Source organism: Cnephaeus nilssonii (genome assembly GCF_951640355.1).
Source record: "Cnephaeus nilssonii genome assembly, chromosome: 4".
Taxonomy (NCBI): domain Eukaryota; kingdom Metazoa; phylum Chordata; class Mammalia; order Chiroptera; family Vespertilionidae; genus Cnephaeus; species Cnephaeus nilssonii.
The window spans coordinates 67,507,239-67,523,486 of NC_137075.1; the positions used below are offsets into that span (position 1 = coordinate 67,507,239).

At 55.1% G+C, this 16,248-nt stretch overlaps 1 protein-coding gene across 1 annotated transcript in view; it reads right to left on the reverse strand.

The window, feature by feature from the left end:
* ITGA11 (integrin subunit alpha 11) overlaps positions 1 to 16,248 on the reverse strand; it is a 118,349-nt gene that overhangs the window by 33,953 nt on the left and 68,148 nt on the right. Inside the window, exons 7-12 of the mRNA XM_079768683.1 lie at positions 15,773 to 15,921; positions 11,772 to 11,916; positions 11,074 to 11,239; positions 9,472 to 9,542; positions 3,096 to 3,240; positions 1,023 to 1,171 (exon numbers count right to left, since the gene is read on the reverse strand). Coding sequence (XP_079624809.1) covers positions 1,023 to 1,171; positions 3,096 to 3,240; positions 9,472 to 9,542; positions 11,074 to 11,239; positions 11,772 to 11,916; positions 15,773 to 15,921 — 825 coding nt within the window. The remainder of the gene's footprint in view (positions 1 to 1,022; positions 1,172 to 3,095; positions 3,241 to 9,471; positions 9,543 to 11,073; positions 11,240 to 11,771; positions 11,917 to 15,772; positions 15,922 to 16,248) is intronic.

A 16,248-nucleotide genomic window follows, 5' to 3' on the forward strand; every position in this document is an offset into this window, starting at 1 on the left:
GGGTTGGGGTTTAGGAGGTGGCACAATGCAAGAGCCCCTCTGAGAGTCCTGGGTTCTGAACTTGACCCAGCCATGAACCCACTCTATAACCATGGAAAAGCTATGTTGCTTCCCAGGACCACAGGCTTCCTCGGCTATTGAAATGACTTGGATCAAACCCTGTGTTCTGATCTTTTCACCACCAGTGACTGTTGTCATAGCTTTCCATCTGCACTCATGACCGTCTAACACGAGACTCTCCGCAGCACCGTCTGGTTGCCCACCACATCCCAGGCGGGGCAGTGGCATTGGCCGCCGTACCGTTCTGCATTGTTAACATTCCAGGAAAAGGAAAGAAGCTGGCGTCTTGGCGAACCCATGGGGCCTCGAGTGGGTGGGTGCACAATTGCTCCCACTCCTGGCAGTGTGAAGATGGCTTAGGAACATGACTGCCCCTCGGGACACCTAGGGACCTGGCAGCCCAGGCCTGGAAGCACAGCCTAGATGCTGCTTCTAGCCATGAACTCTAAACATGACCAGGGAGAAGCTGGCAGTCAGGGCGAGGTCCATGAAATGCAGGCAAGCAAATGCTTAGCTTCTCGCTGCAGAGGGACCAGGCCTGGCTTTCTGGGGCTGGAACAGTTCTCTCCAAGGCTGGTGGGAAGGAGAGAGATGTCCCCCAACCAGGAAAGACGTGTGTGGGCCTGGGGACCGTCCTACTGAGAGGGAAGAGATGAGCTCTAGAAACCCCTCCAGCCCCGCTTTCCCCATTGGCCTAGCTCAGTGGTCGGCAAACTCATTAGTCAACAGAGCCAAATATCAACAGTACAACGATTGAAATTTCTTTTGAGAGCCAAATTTTTTAAACTTAAACTTCTTCTAACGCCACTTCTTCAAAATAGACTCGCGCAGGCCGGGGTATTTTGTGGAAGAGCCACACTCAAGGGGCCAAAGAGCCGCATGTGGCTCACGAGCTGCAGTTTGCCGACCACAGGCCTAGCCCTCTCTGTTCCTCCCTCCCCAGAAAACTCCCCCTTCGTTACCTGCTCGCCCCGCAGGGCCTGGTGGATGGTGAGACTCCGGTTGTTGTGCATGGTGAACAGGATGGCTTTGCCGGTGTGGTTGAACCGGGGGGCTCCAGCCACGTACACCCGCCCCTGCCTGGAGGACACGACCGATGTGACTGTGTACCCTGCCGCAGGAGGAAACAGGCTGGTCTCTGGCCCACATGCTCGGCAGGCCTTGCCAGGGCCCCACGAATGGCTCAGCTGGGCGGAGGACAGGCCGGGGCAGGACGTGCATTCAGGGCCGGCCGGGCAGATGCCATAGCGCAGGGCAGTCATTCCCAGGCCTGCACCCACCCCTGCCGGAGGGATACAGGAAGCCAGGCGGGGCCACTAAAGGCGTAGCTGGCCTGGACTGATCACATCCCCTCCTTCACCGGCAGCAGGAGGGAGAAGGGTGGGCCCAGGCCACGTTTCATTTTATATCAGGCAGGCTTGGTTTTTGATCCCCACTACCTGTTTATCGGGGACCCAACAGTGCCCTCGCCATTCCCATAAATCCTTGCTAAGTGGCTCATGAACACCAATGTTGTCTGTGTGGCTGCAAAGACCTCAGGGATTCTTGCAGCCCCAAAGCTTTGCAGACTCAAAGGAGGGAGCTCCCAGGTCCTCTCAGGCCACACACTCGCCACGCAGTATAGGAAGCAATGGGAACCCAGGGCTCTTTGGAAAGAGGCCGATCTGTGTTCTCAGGATGGCGCTGCCCGATCACTGTGACTCTCGGGCTGCCCACTCAGCACCCAGAGGGTGACCGTGCAGCATCTTCAGGCAACTCTCCGGAAGCATGCAAAACTCTCTGCCAGATGGTTTTGAATCTTGGATAGAGGTTTTTAGATGGGTGTCAGGCCTGCTGGCAGTTCCTGGGCTCTTTCTGGGAATGGATGTCTCCTTCTGCTATATGTGCATGTGTGTGCAAGTGTGCGTGTGTGCATGTGTGTGTGCGTGTGTGCATGTGCATGTGTGTGTGTGCGTGCATGTGTGTGACACTGTCATCCGGTTCCTAGCAGTTGGTTCCAGAGTGGCTGCAGGATGCACAGAGGAGCTGATTCAGTGGCTGGGAGTGTGGGAGCAGCAGGCTGTCTACTCTGGTTCCAGACACAACTTTTCTGACCCCTGGAGGTGTGTCCTGGGAAACTGGGCTTGAAAGGTCAGCAGGGCCAGGACGCCGCGTGGGGTAGCTACCGTGGCTGTGCATTTAGCACAACCACAAATGCCTGCATGAGGGTGGGGTGGGGTTAGCCTTGTGGTGTGGAGCAGAGATTTCTTCTGAGCTGAGCCCTCAGCGGCCCGGCTGGAAATGTTTTCAACTGGCCCTGGGCCTTAGGCCTTCCAAGTGGGAGAGGGTGGTGGTGGGAGGGGCCTGGGGCTGCATGTCCTGAGGGCAAGCGTGGGCTGACCCGCAAAGCTCCAAGCAGCACTGAGAATTTCCCATCAGTCTGCTGGCTGGGGCTTCGGTTCCCATGTGGCTCTTTGGCCAGCAGGCAGGGCCACCCTGAAAGCTGAACCAGCCTCCCGAAGGCCTGCCCAGAGGGCTCGGCCGGCAGGCCATACAGCTTCCCCCGTGGAGGCGGAGAGCCCGGCCTCCCAGTCTCCTTCCCCCAGTCTCCCCACTCCCTAGAGAGGAATCTTCCAGAGACCCAGACTCTGCCCTCACTGGCCGAGCCCCAGAGGGAGGAGGAGCAGGAGAGGAGGCACTCCCTCAGGATCCCACCCAAGGTGGTGACTGTGGTTAAGACCAGGGGTTTCATGAGGGTCCTTCAGCCTGGCTCTACCCACCATGACCTTCTAGGAGGAGGAGGAGCATTAGAAACATCCACTGGAGCACATTTCAGGGGCAGGTGTGTGGCTTGTCATTTATTCTACCTGCTTACTTGCCGGGCAGGGCGCTGGCGTGGTGGGCGCCAGGCTGAAGAGGCGATGGCCCTGACCCCGGCTTGAATCAGCACAGAATGCTCACAGATGGGCCCCTCGGGTCATGGGTGGGCGGTGTGACTCCTTGGGGCCCCTCCTTGCCCACTCACATGCCCAGCAGCAGCCCCCGCTGGCTCTCACCCAGATATGCGCCGTGGTTCTTGAGCTCCTCGGGGAACTCCTTCAGGTAGGACTCTCGGAGAGGGATGACCTTCCCGCCACTGGTCTCCTTGAGCACAGCTCCGTTCCAGTCATAGGCACCAACGGCTCCCAGCAGAACCCCGTCCTGCCAGTGGGGAGGGACACACATCAGCTCTGCTCCCCCAGGTGCCCCTCTCTGGGAGGCCACACCAGGTCCTGCACCACGAAGCATCTGCCAGCCACCCTGGGCGCCTTCTCCCGGGTTCATTGTTTAACAGCCCAACTTTGTAGCCAGGATCCTTGGCTTCTGAATGAGTCAAGGACCTTCTTGCCCCAATCCATCCTTAGAGCAAAATGGGTCAAACTAATCCTAATGATGGGATCTTAGGAGAGAAGGAATGTTCGAGAAAGAAACTCCACGCCCATGATCAAACCTCCATTACTCTTTGGGCTCTAGAACCCCTCCAGGAAGTCTCTTGTCACTCTCCCTCCCCTCTGACTCCCCTTCAAGCTGTGCCCTGCACTTGGCCTCCGTCCACATTCCTCTGTAGTTGAGTTGCTTCTGTAGTCTGAGTTGCTTCCCTGTGTGTAAATCCTACTTCTTCATTTTTTTAAGTAAAAATTCACTGTGTTTACTTTGTGCCAGTCACCTCATGGAGCTCAAAAACCCCAAATGAATATACAAATAAATGTAATAGTCGCAAACCGTGATAAATGTGAAGAGGGATGTAATAAAGGCCACAGTGAGGTTTAATTCAGGTTGAGACGGGGTCAGCAAAGGCGTTTTTGAATGCGATGCTTATCCAGACACGTGGAGGGGGTGGGGACAACTCATGCAAAGGCCCTGAGGCTGGAGAGGGTTTAGAGCCTTTGGTTTCAAGGAACTGAAAACTGGGTCTGGCATGCTGAGTGAGGGGGCAGTGCGGTTCAAGATGAGGCTGGACAGATGAGGCAAGGCCACATTCATGACAACCCTCTCCCTTCCTCTCTGCAATCAATAAAAATAAATATTTTAAAAAAAGCATCTGGCCCCGATCGTCAACAGGGCTGAGGTTGAGAATTCCTGGCCTCGTGGTTAGAGCATGAGCTCTGGAGACAGACCTTCCTGACTTGTTCCACTTCCAAAGCTTCTAGCTGTGTAACCTCTGGCAAGTTTCTCTCTTTCTCTGAGCCTCGGGTTCCTCAGCTGTTTTGTTGTAAGAACCAGCATTTTAAATTCTTAGCAGGTGCTTGGCAGCTACGAAGGACTGGGTACATAAGCAGCTGTTCTCATTCATTAATTCATCCACAAAGCACTTCCGGGGGCAGGGGGAGGGCAGGAGTCAAAGCATCAGCTCTCACAGTCAAGCGGGTGCTCCGGATGAATCTTCACATCAGCTCGTGAGCAGTGCTCTCACGGAGGCACCGACAACCTATTTTGGGGCCCAGCCGAGGGAGGGGGCGGATATACATGGGAGTTAGGAAAGGATTTTAAGAAAACCTTACTTGACCCATTATTACGTTAAGTCTCAAAATTGCAACGTCCTTTCCAAGCCTCAAGATTCAATTCTACAGTATTTTTCAGACATCGATTCAAAGACGGAGGTTCAGACAGGTTCAATGATTTGTCTGAGGCTGCACGGCCAGGCAGTAATGGAATGAGAATGCCAGGTGCCAGCAATTCTTCCCGGCACTGGCGAGGCAGGGCTGTGGAGGCAGGTGGAGGTGGTCAGCGGTGGTCCCGGGCGCTGGCGTGCAGGGAGACCACCTCTGGGTGCTGCCCTCCTCCCCCAGGCCCTCCCGTGGCTCCCTAGTGCCCGTGTGTCCACCATCAGAGTGACTCTAGAGGGGGCGGGACTCTATCCGCAGGACCCCCTCCTGAGGGTTACACCATTCAGAGGGCGCATTATGCTTTAACTAGTTGCTTGGATTCTGGCATGAAACTTGTTTTCAAAAAGCTCAGAGTGAAGCCTGAGGAAGGGTGCGTGCCAGGCGTTTAGAGGGGGCTGGGCAGGAAAGTCCCAGAAACAGGCCCTCAGCCTCTCTGTGGAGGGGAGCCCCTCCCCGAAGCCGCGGCAGGGCAGTGAGGAGGGGCTGCGGAGGGCCAGGGGCACCGCACCTGCTCATTCAAGATCTGCGGGTTGGCGCCTCTGCTCAGAGTTTCTGGGAACGAGGATCAGGAGTGGGGTGCTGGGACCAGGGCACGGCCCAAGGACACACGGTTGGGCTTAGGGGGACCTTAGCAAACCGGAAGTGATTCCTGCCACCAGGAGTCACCTTGTAAACAGTTTGGAATAAGCATGCTAGCAGACCTTGGCTACCATGTCCTGGCCTCACGGGAGGAGCGGGGGGTGGGGGGTGGGTGTGAGTGGGGAGGGGCCCACAGACAGCCCTGACCGACAGCCCTGACTGCCTGCCCTCGCAGGCGGGTGGAAGAGTCTACCCCATCGTTAAAGCATATGGGGGCTCAGGAGGGGCTCGCAGCTTCTGGGTCATTTCACCCTGAGGGACTGGTTTCGTTCACGTTGGATTGAATCAGATATGCAAACCTAGTTAAAATGCAAAACTTTCGAATAATAACAGCTTTAAGGCTTCAACAGCTAAGAACCGTAGATACAGCCAATGACCTTAGCTATCTGGTCCACAGCCCAGGAGGGCCCGTGTGGAGGGCACAGGCTTAAGAGGAGGGGGGTGTCAGATCATCGGGTGTAGGTTACAGGAAAAATGATCTCTTCTTATCTGGGGTTTTTGTAGACAGACCCACCCTAATAAAACTGCTTCCTTCTGTAAACATTTGGTGTTGAGGGGGATTTATGGACTCGTGTGGGATGCTTAATGTGAAATTCCTCTGCTGAGTCCTCCCCAGCAGCTCCATCCATCACCAATGGGCACCCATTACTTATGGTTCTCTTCCTTCCTCCACACCTTTCCCTGTGGCCCATGGGGATTATAGACTCTCAGAGTCGATGCCACCTGAGGGGGCGGCGGGGTTGGGTTATGGCTCCCTTTTGCAAGCTTTCTGAAAACTCTTCTTGATTACCCAGCTTGGCAGGGAGTTCACTACCTCAGTAGCCAGCCAGCCAACAGGAACAGAAGCCATTCCAGCCATTAGCGACCTTCGCATGCATTTCCAAATGCGAATGAAAGCATTGGCTTAAAAATCTGTTCTGGGATTTGACCAGGGAGCCGTATGTCCAGGATACTCTCTTTCTCCTTTTTGCAAATCAGGACTAGAGTTCTTGGGTTGGCTCCAGCTCTCTCTGTTTCCCTCAATGGCTCTGATCTTTGGCCATCAGCGTAGGATGCAATGTCTGTGGTCTGGAGCCTGGAGCTCTGTAGGTGGCCAGGTGATGTTCTGGGGCCTCCTCTCCTGTGCTGGGCTCTGGTCCCTCCTTCCTAACTCAAAGGTTGGTTTCCTCGTTGACAGAGGGCAGCAGACCAAGGAGCTGCTGGGCCTTTCCTCTACCATTTGAGAGCATTCTCCTGGGCCCCTCCCCCCGGACCAGTGACAGGCTCGGGGCAGCTGAAGCTCCTTCCCTCCTTTGCAGGAAGTAGCTGTCTGAGGCTGTCCAGGTGGAGCACTTCTGGGGGAGATGAAGCCTGGGGGTTCGCCCAGGAGATGGACTCCCGTGGGCTCAGGACCTGCTCTGGGCAAAGCTCAAAGGCTGGATCCACCTGCCCCTGGACCCCAGAGAGATCTGACTGCCCCTGAGAGCTGCGAGCTGGACTCCCAGGGACAGGTTGGCTGCAGCCAATTACGATGACATCCATGGCTGGCATTGAAAAATCTCTGTGTCTAATACGACCAAACAGTCTATCATCATTGCACCATTCCTTTGGATTTGGAAGTTTTTTTTTTTTTTTTAAGTATTCAGGAGTCTCATTCAAATGTAATCATCTTTCTTTTAAAGTCTATCACATAAAAATTCCAGCTACCTGCCACTTAAAAATAAGACTGGGGGTGACAGAAGAACTGGGGCCTGTGTCTACAGGAAGGGGAGAGGCACCCTGGTCCCTCGAGCTGGGCATGTAGAAGCAGCTGCACAGGGGCAGTGCATGGCCTAGACCTCAATTACAAGCTGGAGCTCTGAGCTCCTGGTCTCCCCGCTGCAGCTGCGGAACCTGTAGGTCCACAAGGACTCGCCTTGCTCCACACACTGAGCTGCATGGGCCATTGTCAGGGCTCAGCACAAGCATCCGCAAATACCTGACGTGTATCTTCATTTCCCTTTTCTTTAGATTCCCGATTTCTGGATGTACAGAAATCACAGTATGAGACTGAACTTACTATTTAAGAATCTTTCTCCCCAATTAGACCTCGAGCTGCTGTCAGCTGAAATGTTACCTTAGTCTTCATCTATTTATATGTCCCCAGTTCCTGGTACAGAGCCTGGCATCCAGGGAGGTGCTCAAGAAATGATTATGGAATGAACGAAGGCGACAAGGGACAGTCCCTCTCTCTCACTGGCCCCAGCATCAGGGCTGGCTCCTGGTGTGTGCGCAGATTTCCCCTGTTCTTCTGCTCACTGCCGCCCATGGCTGCAGGGATCCTCATCCTCAGGGGTCTGCCCAAGTGCCAGCCCCTCCCAGACCCTTCCCTGACGGCCTCTCCCCCCGCCTGGGCCTTTCCTCCCATAAGACCCTCCTCACACACTGTGTTGGTTGGCATCAGATGTGTACATGTGGTTCCCCCAACGAGCAGGGGGTCTTCCCAGGGGCTCCATGGATGGGGGCCTCCTGAAGTTGTACACCTTTACCAGGAGAAATCTATCGCTGCTTTGATCCTGCTCTCAAAGCTGAGGAATGCTGCCCGGGATTGCTTGCAGGTTGACAGACTCCTGGTGCCAAGAGGAAATCCCAGTCCCTTCTGGTACCTCAGTCGCATTTGACAAATGCTTGTTGGTTTTAGTTAAATTTGACTTCCTAGTTCAATTTTCTAATCAGCCCTGAGCCCAGGGTCAGGAGACCGGGCTAGTCCTGACTAGCACATGACGCGCTGCCCGACCTGCTTGAGGGATGCTCTCATCTCTCCTGGTGCGGGCTCCTGCCCTCGGACGGCGGGCTCCTTGAGGGCAGGGCTCGCTCTGCACCTCGTGGGATCCAGCACGGGACCCAGCACAGAGGAGGCTCTGGAAAGATGTGCTGATGTCACCACCTAACACCGGGCAACTATTACCACCAGACGACTTGGCGGGACTGCCTCTGAGCATGAATGGGGCGCAGGAATTTCCAATCCTGGAAAAATGTAACGCGCTCTGCACATGAGTTGACTGTTAGGAAACTGGGCTGGGATGCGGAAAGCTTGCTGCATTCAAGTGGGTGTGGCATTTGCGGTCCAGATGCTGCTCAGGAAAGGCTGAGCGTGAGGTGCGTCCGCCCATCTGCCTGCTGCGTGGTGTGCATGTGCCCCCTCCCCTCCAATTAGCCGTTTCTGACTCAGAGCCCCTCAGACCCACACTCTCTCACACAGCAGCTGCTCGGTGCGGGGAGAGAGCACGAGATGAGTATTTCTCTCACGGAGGGCACTTCAGCAGGCCACGCGACCATCCTGTGATGGGGTTTCTGTAGCTGGAAACTAGGAACAAGGAACCCTGCCCTATGCCTCTCATAGAGGAGTTAGCGGAACACTCCTCCCGCCCCCCCCCCCCCCCCCACCTGAGACACCTGCCTGTTCGGAGCACGCCCACGAGGGTTGGTGCTGAAACGGACACATCCAGGCTCTCCCCACAGGGCCCTCCCTGCACGCGGTACTCCCAGGCGGGGCTATATGCAAACAGCTTATAACGTGTTTTCTCTGGTATCGACCCCTCTGTCCCTCGGGCACTCCTGTGAGGTTGCAGCCCTGGCCTGTGAATCAGAACCAGGTGGCGTGCAGAGGGTGAGTGGCAGCCCGAGACTCGGCCTGCGATGCAGAGCTCCAGACACGACACGCTGTTTGTGACACCGTGTGCCCACCTGGGGCCTCTGTCATCTGATGCTGAGTTTGCGCCGAAAGGGGGCCCATGTGGGCGCCTGCCAGAGCACATCAGACACCTCTGGACACCTTCCCAACATCGCCACAGGGCCGCGCCCTGCACGCACCGGCCTCCTCGCTCACATGCGGGCACCGTGAGAGCATGTGCAGTTGGTTTGCCGCGTTGGCCTAGTGTTTGCACAAGGCTCCGTGGACTAGATGGGACCGTGGGTCCTGAGGGAAATGGCCCCGTCAGCACTCCCCACAGGGAGGGTGCGACAGCTCCCTGTACGTTGAAGACCTTGACTTCCCTCTTCCAACCACAGAAAACGGGAGGCGGAGAGATTCCAAGGACGAGAGAAAAGGGGATAGAGACAGCCAGGGAAGGCGGGGGACGGCCCAGAGCCCTGAGTGTGTGGGAGGCTGGCTGTGAACGGTCCCTACCTCCACCACGTGAGAGGAGAAGCCCGTCTGTGACATCTCCAGCCCGAAGGACGTTTCGTTCTTGTTGGTGCCTGAGACAGGGACAGAGAGAGGTCAGTTCCACGCCGGCTGACTTAGTGCCCACACAGCTGCAGCTTCAGCCACAGCGCGGCTTCCCAGGGAGCACCCGGGGTGGGGGAGCACCCCGCCTTGTCTGCCCCAGCGCAGGCACCTGCAAGGGAGGCGCGAGCACTCCCAGGGGTCGTGCGGGGTTATTAGTGGCCCACTCCCTGCTGGAAAGCGCTCGGGACAACATCTTACAGGGCACGTCTACCGTAAGACTGTCCAAATCGGGGAAAGACCAAGAAACGTGCATGGAAAGAAAGCGTGTTGGGCAAGAAATGGAATTTCCTACTTTGCTCATTCCGCTCACTCACCATGCTTGGTTCCAGCTGCCCCTGGATGACTCCCAGACATCAGCGAGGCCCTCCGGAGGAGAGGCCACCCCGCAGATTTGCACAAGAAACCTCGGGCGTGCTGAAAGCCCCTCCCCCAGAGGGCCCTTCCAACCTTGTCATCGGAGCCAATGCTCTTGTCACCCACGGGGACCATTTTGAGGGGAAATACACTGACTTGGAAGTTTAAGTTCTAGTGTGAGTGTCAACATGCAGGTTCATGCTTTCTATTTATCCTCGTTCAGGAGGTCTGTCTTTTGTCTCCCTGCGTGTGCCTGTAGCTGGTCGTTTCTGTGCTCTGCAGACTGCTCAGGCCTTGGGACGCTGCTTTCTACCTTTGACCTTCCTCCTCTATGGCAAGCCCCGTGTGGAAAGGGCCCTCTGTCCCAATATATGGTGCAAATAGATGGCCAGTCACAACTGGAGTTTAAGTCGTAGGGAGGCATCTGAAAGCCCTGCAGAAAGTGCTGTGGTAACCTGGCCAGCGTGGCTCAGTGGTTTAACATTGACCTATGAACCAGGAGGTCACGGCTTGATTCTCGGTCAGGGCACATGCCTGGGTTTCGGGCTCAATCCCCAGTGTGGAGCGTGCAGGAGGCAGCTGATCCATGATTGTCTCTCATCATTGATGTTTCTATCTCTCTCTCCCTTTCCCTTCCTCTCTGAAATCAATAAAAATATATTAAAAACAAGAAAAGAAAGTGCTATGGTGGACTGGGAGGCGGGGTTAGTGTTTTAGGCTCTGGAGTCAGTCCAGCTGGGTTCAAACTAAGGTTGCCAGAGAAAATACAGGACACTCAGCTATTGAATTTCAGACAACCAACGAATCATTTTTTTAGTATAAACCTGCCACAGATATTGTATTTTATATTTGCGGAATCTGGCGACTCTCAGCCCAGCCCCAGCCCCTTCTCAAGCTGTGGTGCTTTGGCAAGTCACTCAGCTCCTCTGAGCTCAGTTTCCTCCGTGGTCCAGGAGGAGGCCCAGCAAAGTCACCTCCCCGGGCTGTTCGGAAAGCACACGGCCTCTGTCTAGCACGGTCACAGTCCATTGCTGGCAGTTACTGTGAAGGGAGGACCATTTCACTCGGCGGGGGTGGGCTTCACTCCGGGGTCTTCCCCTGATGTGACCCCCAGAACCGGGACCCCTCTCTGTGTGAATGGCTCACCTTCCAAGCTGAAGATCCTGTCCCCCAGGGCATCCACAATGTCCTTCAGGGCCGCCTCATCCGTCACGTTGAAGAAGTGCTTGTCGTCGGGGTCGCTGGCGATGTATTTGATTTCATTTAGAAAAGTTTCTGGGTTGATCCCCCTGCGGTTGTAGTAGCCCAGGACCTGCCAGGGAACAAGGCAGGGCAACAAACCAGGACATAGCACGGACTTCCCGCACACCGGGCCCTGGCCTTGGGCCCAGGGAGGGCCCAAGTCGTCCTCCAAATCCCACTTGCATTTGAAATGTTATTTATTTATTTTTGTAATCTTTATTGTTGAGAGTATTACAGAGATGCCCTCTCTCCCCCCAGGCCCCCCTCCCCCCAGGTCTTCACCACCCTATTGTCTGTCTAGAAGGGCCAGAGACAGCCCTGTTCTAAGATGGGGCTCTGGGGGCTGGGAGGCCGAGGTTTCTAGCTTTCTGAGGTTTCAGCACCTCATGAAGCTCTCCATGGCTACTGCGGACGGTTCCAGGCAGTGCAGAGGAAGACGCACAACTTGCTCTTTAGAAGGAGAAGCAAGGAGAGGCCCATCTGAGGGCCCGGACCGCTTGTTCACTGCCCAGAAAGTGCCCCCTTGGGGTGCCTCTGTCAGCCAGCTGGCAGCCTGTGGGCAGGGGCAGGGGCAGGGGCAGGACAGGCGGGACAGGACTCACAGCCACAGCGTATCTGGTCACGTTGTCCCTCTCGCTTTGCTGGATCACCTTCTCCAGGTCCTGGCTGTCGTGGGACTCCCCATCCGTGATGACAATCATCACCTTCTTGGCCCCTTTCCTTCCTCCCTTCTGGAAAGCTTCTGAACTGAAACCCGAGCACAGGACGGGGGGGGGGGGGGGGGGGGGGCGATTGGAGGTCACAAGAGGGACACTGGGATGGGGCCGCCCCTCGTGGTCCCCCAGAGGGGCAGCCATGGAAACCAGGGCCAACTCCCACCCCCTCTTTATCTCCAGCAACCCAGAAGGTTCTGAGACCTCGAACCACAGAATAAGCAGGGTTGAGATGCCCAGGCCACGGCTTGTCTTTAAAAAGTGACTTTAAGAAGCCCCTGCCGGGTCCTGACCATGCTGTTTTGGGCAAGCAGATGGGGTGGGCTTGGGAGGGGAGCTCAGGGTCAGATGGAGACCTTTGGAGGCCCTAAGGTGGTGGTTCAAAACCCCGGCTGCACGTTAGAGTCACCTGGGGAGTGAAAACCAACGTGCGGCCCAAGCCCTCCCCAGACTCTTGAAGTTGGAATCTCCGGGTGGGTGGGGGGGTGGGGGGGGGCGGCCCGGGCGGCCGTCATTTTCAAAGCTCTCCTGCACACCGGCTTTGAGAACCGCTGCCCCATGTCCTGCATAGGTGCCACATCTGAGCAACTTAATGCCCAAACAGCTCTAATCCACAAAATCCCTGCAATGAAGCCTGACAAGGTTCTCATTTCTCCCATGAGGACAACTTTGGTTCTATTTTGGGAACGATTAAACATCAAATTCTACGGCAAATGTTCCTTCTTCTCGCTTTTTATTTTGTTTTCAGTGCTGGGAGCAGGCGCGTGGCCAGCCCGTTGGGCAATCCAGCCAGGGCTGGGTGGGGGTGGGGGCTGGCACACCTACCCCTCGGTGCCGCAGAAAGACTCCTGCAGCTGGAAACCAGGCTACGAAGCATGGAAAATTGGCTCCCGAGCCATCACCGGCTCTCGGTGCCTCTGTGGCCAACCCTCCCTTAGACCGTGAGGTTCTGAGAAGGGCAGACAGGGCCTGGCCCGAGAGGCTGGCCCAACAGGCAGGATTTGCCAATAAGGATCTAAAAATAAACGTTGCTCTGCAATGATTCCTTGTGGATCTGACCCACAGGTTCAAGCTCCACAATGCTAGGTGAAAGCCGGTCTCCGGCTTGGGTTACCAGGGGTATCTCTTGCTACACAGCAAGCGGATGAGCTGATGTGCGTGATTTAGCTGTTGAGGTATTCACAAAGGTGAATACATTAGGCTAGACTCTAGCCGCTAGAGCATCCTCAAGCTACCAGCTAAGAGAAACAGACCATCTGCCATCCTCTTAGCAACTCGATGATATTCTGAATATGCTGACCAAAAAATCCTCTAATTTTAGTCTGAGCTGGGAACTAAAGGGGGTGGGGGGCGGGGCAGAGGCGCACTCCGCATGACTAGGGCTGATTTGGGGCTTAAGTCCGACCCATTGGAGGGAGAACTTTGCTAACTCCTTAAAGGAGATTCTAGGTGCTTCCATGACATCATCAGAGGGCCAGGCTCAGAAACAAAACTCCACGCAAAATATATAGCAAGGAAAAAGCCAGGAACAATTTCAGGATCGCATTTCCATAGAGTGGCATAGTGTGAATATCGGCGTGAATCTGCAATAGGGTGAATGCTGGCATGAAACATCAGATTTAAAATTGTGATTTGTATTGTGCAAAAGACTTGGCTTTGTTCCTTTGTAAATCAGACGACAAGTTCCTGGAAAGCAGTGAGAGTGCTAAACTCACAACAGGCTCCACGAACCCAGAAGCCAGAGGGACCCCGTGGAAAAGTAGGCCACGTCATGCCTCCTTCCTGCTCAGAACCTGCAATGGCTCCCGTTCCCCTCAGGAGCTGACACTGGCCCACCGGAACCTTTAAGGTCTGGTCCCGTTATTTCTCTGAGCCCTCGCTTCCGCTCTCCCCTCTCCACCCACACTGGGCTGTGGTCAGAGCATGGCTCCCACTGTGAATGTTCCTCCACGGTCCCCATCCTCTGTCCTTATCAGGGCAGGATGTCTTTTGTGGAAAGTCTTCTCTCCACCTGTCCCTGCTGGAATCCGGGAGTCCTCCCAGGACAGGCCAAGTGCCACCCATTTGGGCATTCCTCCCTGGCCCCTGCCTGGGGCCCCTCCCTCTCTCATCCTCCCTGAGTTAGGCTGACAATGATTAGAGGCCCCCAAGTCCCTGGCTTGGCTCTTTGTACTTCAGTAGGTCCACAGCAAAAATGCACTATGAATAAATGGGCGAGGAGAGAAAACCTTTTACCCTCAGAGGCACTGGCTGCAATTTGGGGCCCAAACTTGGCAGGCTGGGAAGATCAGATTTCACACGTCACTGGAAGTGCCGATTGCACCCCCCAGTGGTTGCATGAGTCATGAATGGTTCAAACTACCTGGTGAGTCAGTGAGTCACACACTTCCAATCGCCCTGCAGTTGGTGGGCTGGGAAAGGAGAGCAGAACAGGGGGGGGGGGGGGGGGGGGAGCTCACACTGAGGAAGCCATAGCTCCCTGGGCACAGGCTGCCTCTCCCTGGTGTCTCCCCACCCCCGCCCCCCCCAGCCCCGGCATTTCACAATCCCCTCCTGGGGTCTCAGGGGCTCACCCCAATGATGACAAAACAGCAAAATGGCCTGTAACTTGTGAGAAGGAGCAAAAGCCACGTTCACACGGAGGGATGCTCATTTAGGGAAAAAGCTTGAGCAAGTTTTAGCAGCACAGAAATATGTTAGTGGAGCAGTAACTTAATCTTAGAGGGTTGTAAGGTTGGAAAAAAAACAACCCTTTTGACCGCATGAAGTCATGTTACTCCTATATAGCTCTAACTGCAGAATTCTGGCAAACACATCGACTAGCCCTACGAGAGGTGGGATTGTAAGGAACCGGGACTGCGGTTTCAGTGAACATAGCAGAACCCATGTTCGTAGGCGTGAAATTGACAATTAAAATCTGAATACCTGGGATACAGTCCTCTTAGGAGGTTGGGCCTCAGCTGAAAAGATCTTGGGGGTTTGCCTTTAAAATCACTCCCTGATTTCAGTGCGGGGGTGGGCGGGGTGAGCACAATGTTCTGAGTGATGGCAGCATCACTGGAGTAAAGACGTAGCCGCTGTGTGGACAGGGACAGAGGCAGCATCCATCGTCATGAGGAGTGGGTGCTGGTGTGATTTTTAAGGAACCAGCCTCATTGCTCTACACTCTCAGATGTTTGACTTAGCTATGTTCTCCGCACTCCACTGGTGACAAACACGCCACAGGAAGCTTCTCCCCTCACAGAGCCGACACACTTTCCATGGGGTCACTGTGGCAGAGCGGGTTTTCCAGAGTTGGCTGCAGCAGTATTTCCCATCGCAAATGCTCTCCTGCCCTGTGACCTTGCCAGTCCTCCATCAGGAGGCAGCATCAAATTCTCCTCCCCTTGAATCTGGGCTGGCTTTGGTGACTTGCTCAATCAAAGTTAGATTCTGGGACTTTTGCAGCGAGGTCCCGGGCAGTCTCAGAGTTCCTGTGTGGGTCTCTGGGAAAACTCACTCTTGAGTTGCTGTCTCTCAGAGCCCAGCCGCCATATTATGAGAAAACCAGGCCCTATGGCCACGTGCGGGTGCTCAGGTCGCCTCCCTCAGCTGAGTTCCCAGCCAACAGCCAGCATCAGCTGCTAGTCACACCGTGTGCCAGTTTGGACGTCCGGTCCAGTTGAACCTTCAGATGACAACAGCCCCAGCGGACACATGAGAAAAATCCAAGGGAGACCTGACAGGCTGAGCCCAGCCAATCCCCAGATCTTTGAGGAATTAATAAATTATTGTCTCAAGGAACTAAATTTTGTGGAGACTTGTTACACAGCAATATATAACTAGAACGATATCTGAGATTTAAAACAATTAAAAAAATTTTTTTTCTTTCTCTTTTTGTTGTTGTTTACCGAGCAAATTCTATGCCAAACGCCGTCCGGGTCTCGGTTCCTCCCCTCTGCTCAATTTGGCTGGCAGCCTCCACCACGTCCCTGACAGACCGGTAGTCACTGAGGTGGAATTCATGCACGGCGTCTTCTCCGTACTGGACAACGCCCACCTGCAAGGTAGAGGAGAGGCGTTGGGACACCTTGGCCCCCGGAACTTAGACCTTGGTGGTGAGGCTCCCTGGAGGCATCTGTCTGCCTGGGACTCTTCAGGAGCAAGGAGGCTGGGGACCTTCCCAAACCAAGGAGAAGCGGTTCTGAAAGTTCTGGGATCGAACGGATGGCTTGGCGAGACAGTGGGAGGCGCCTATCGTGAGAGGAGACTACGGTTCAAAGAAAAGCCCAAAGGTTAAGTTTCTCGCTTAAAAAGACAAAAGTTGAGCTGAAACCGGTTTGGCTCAGTGGATAGAGCGTTGGCCTGTGGACTGAAAGGTCCCAGG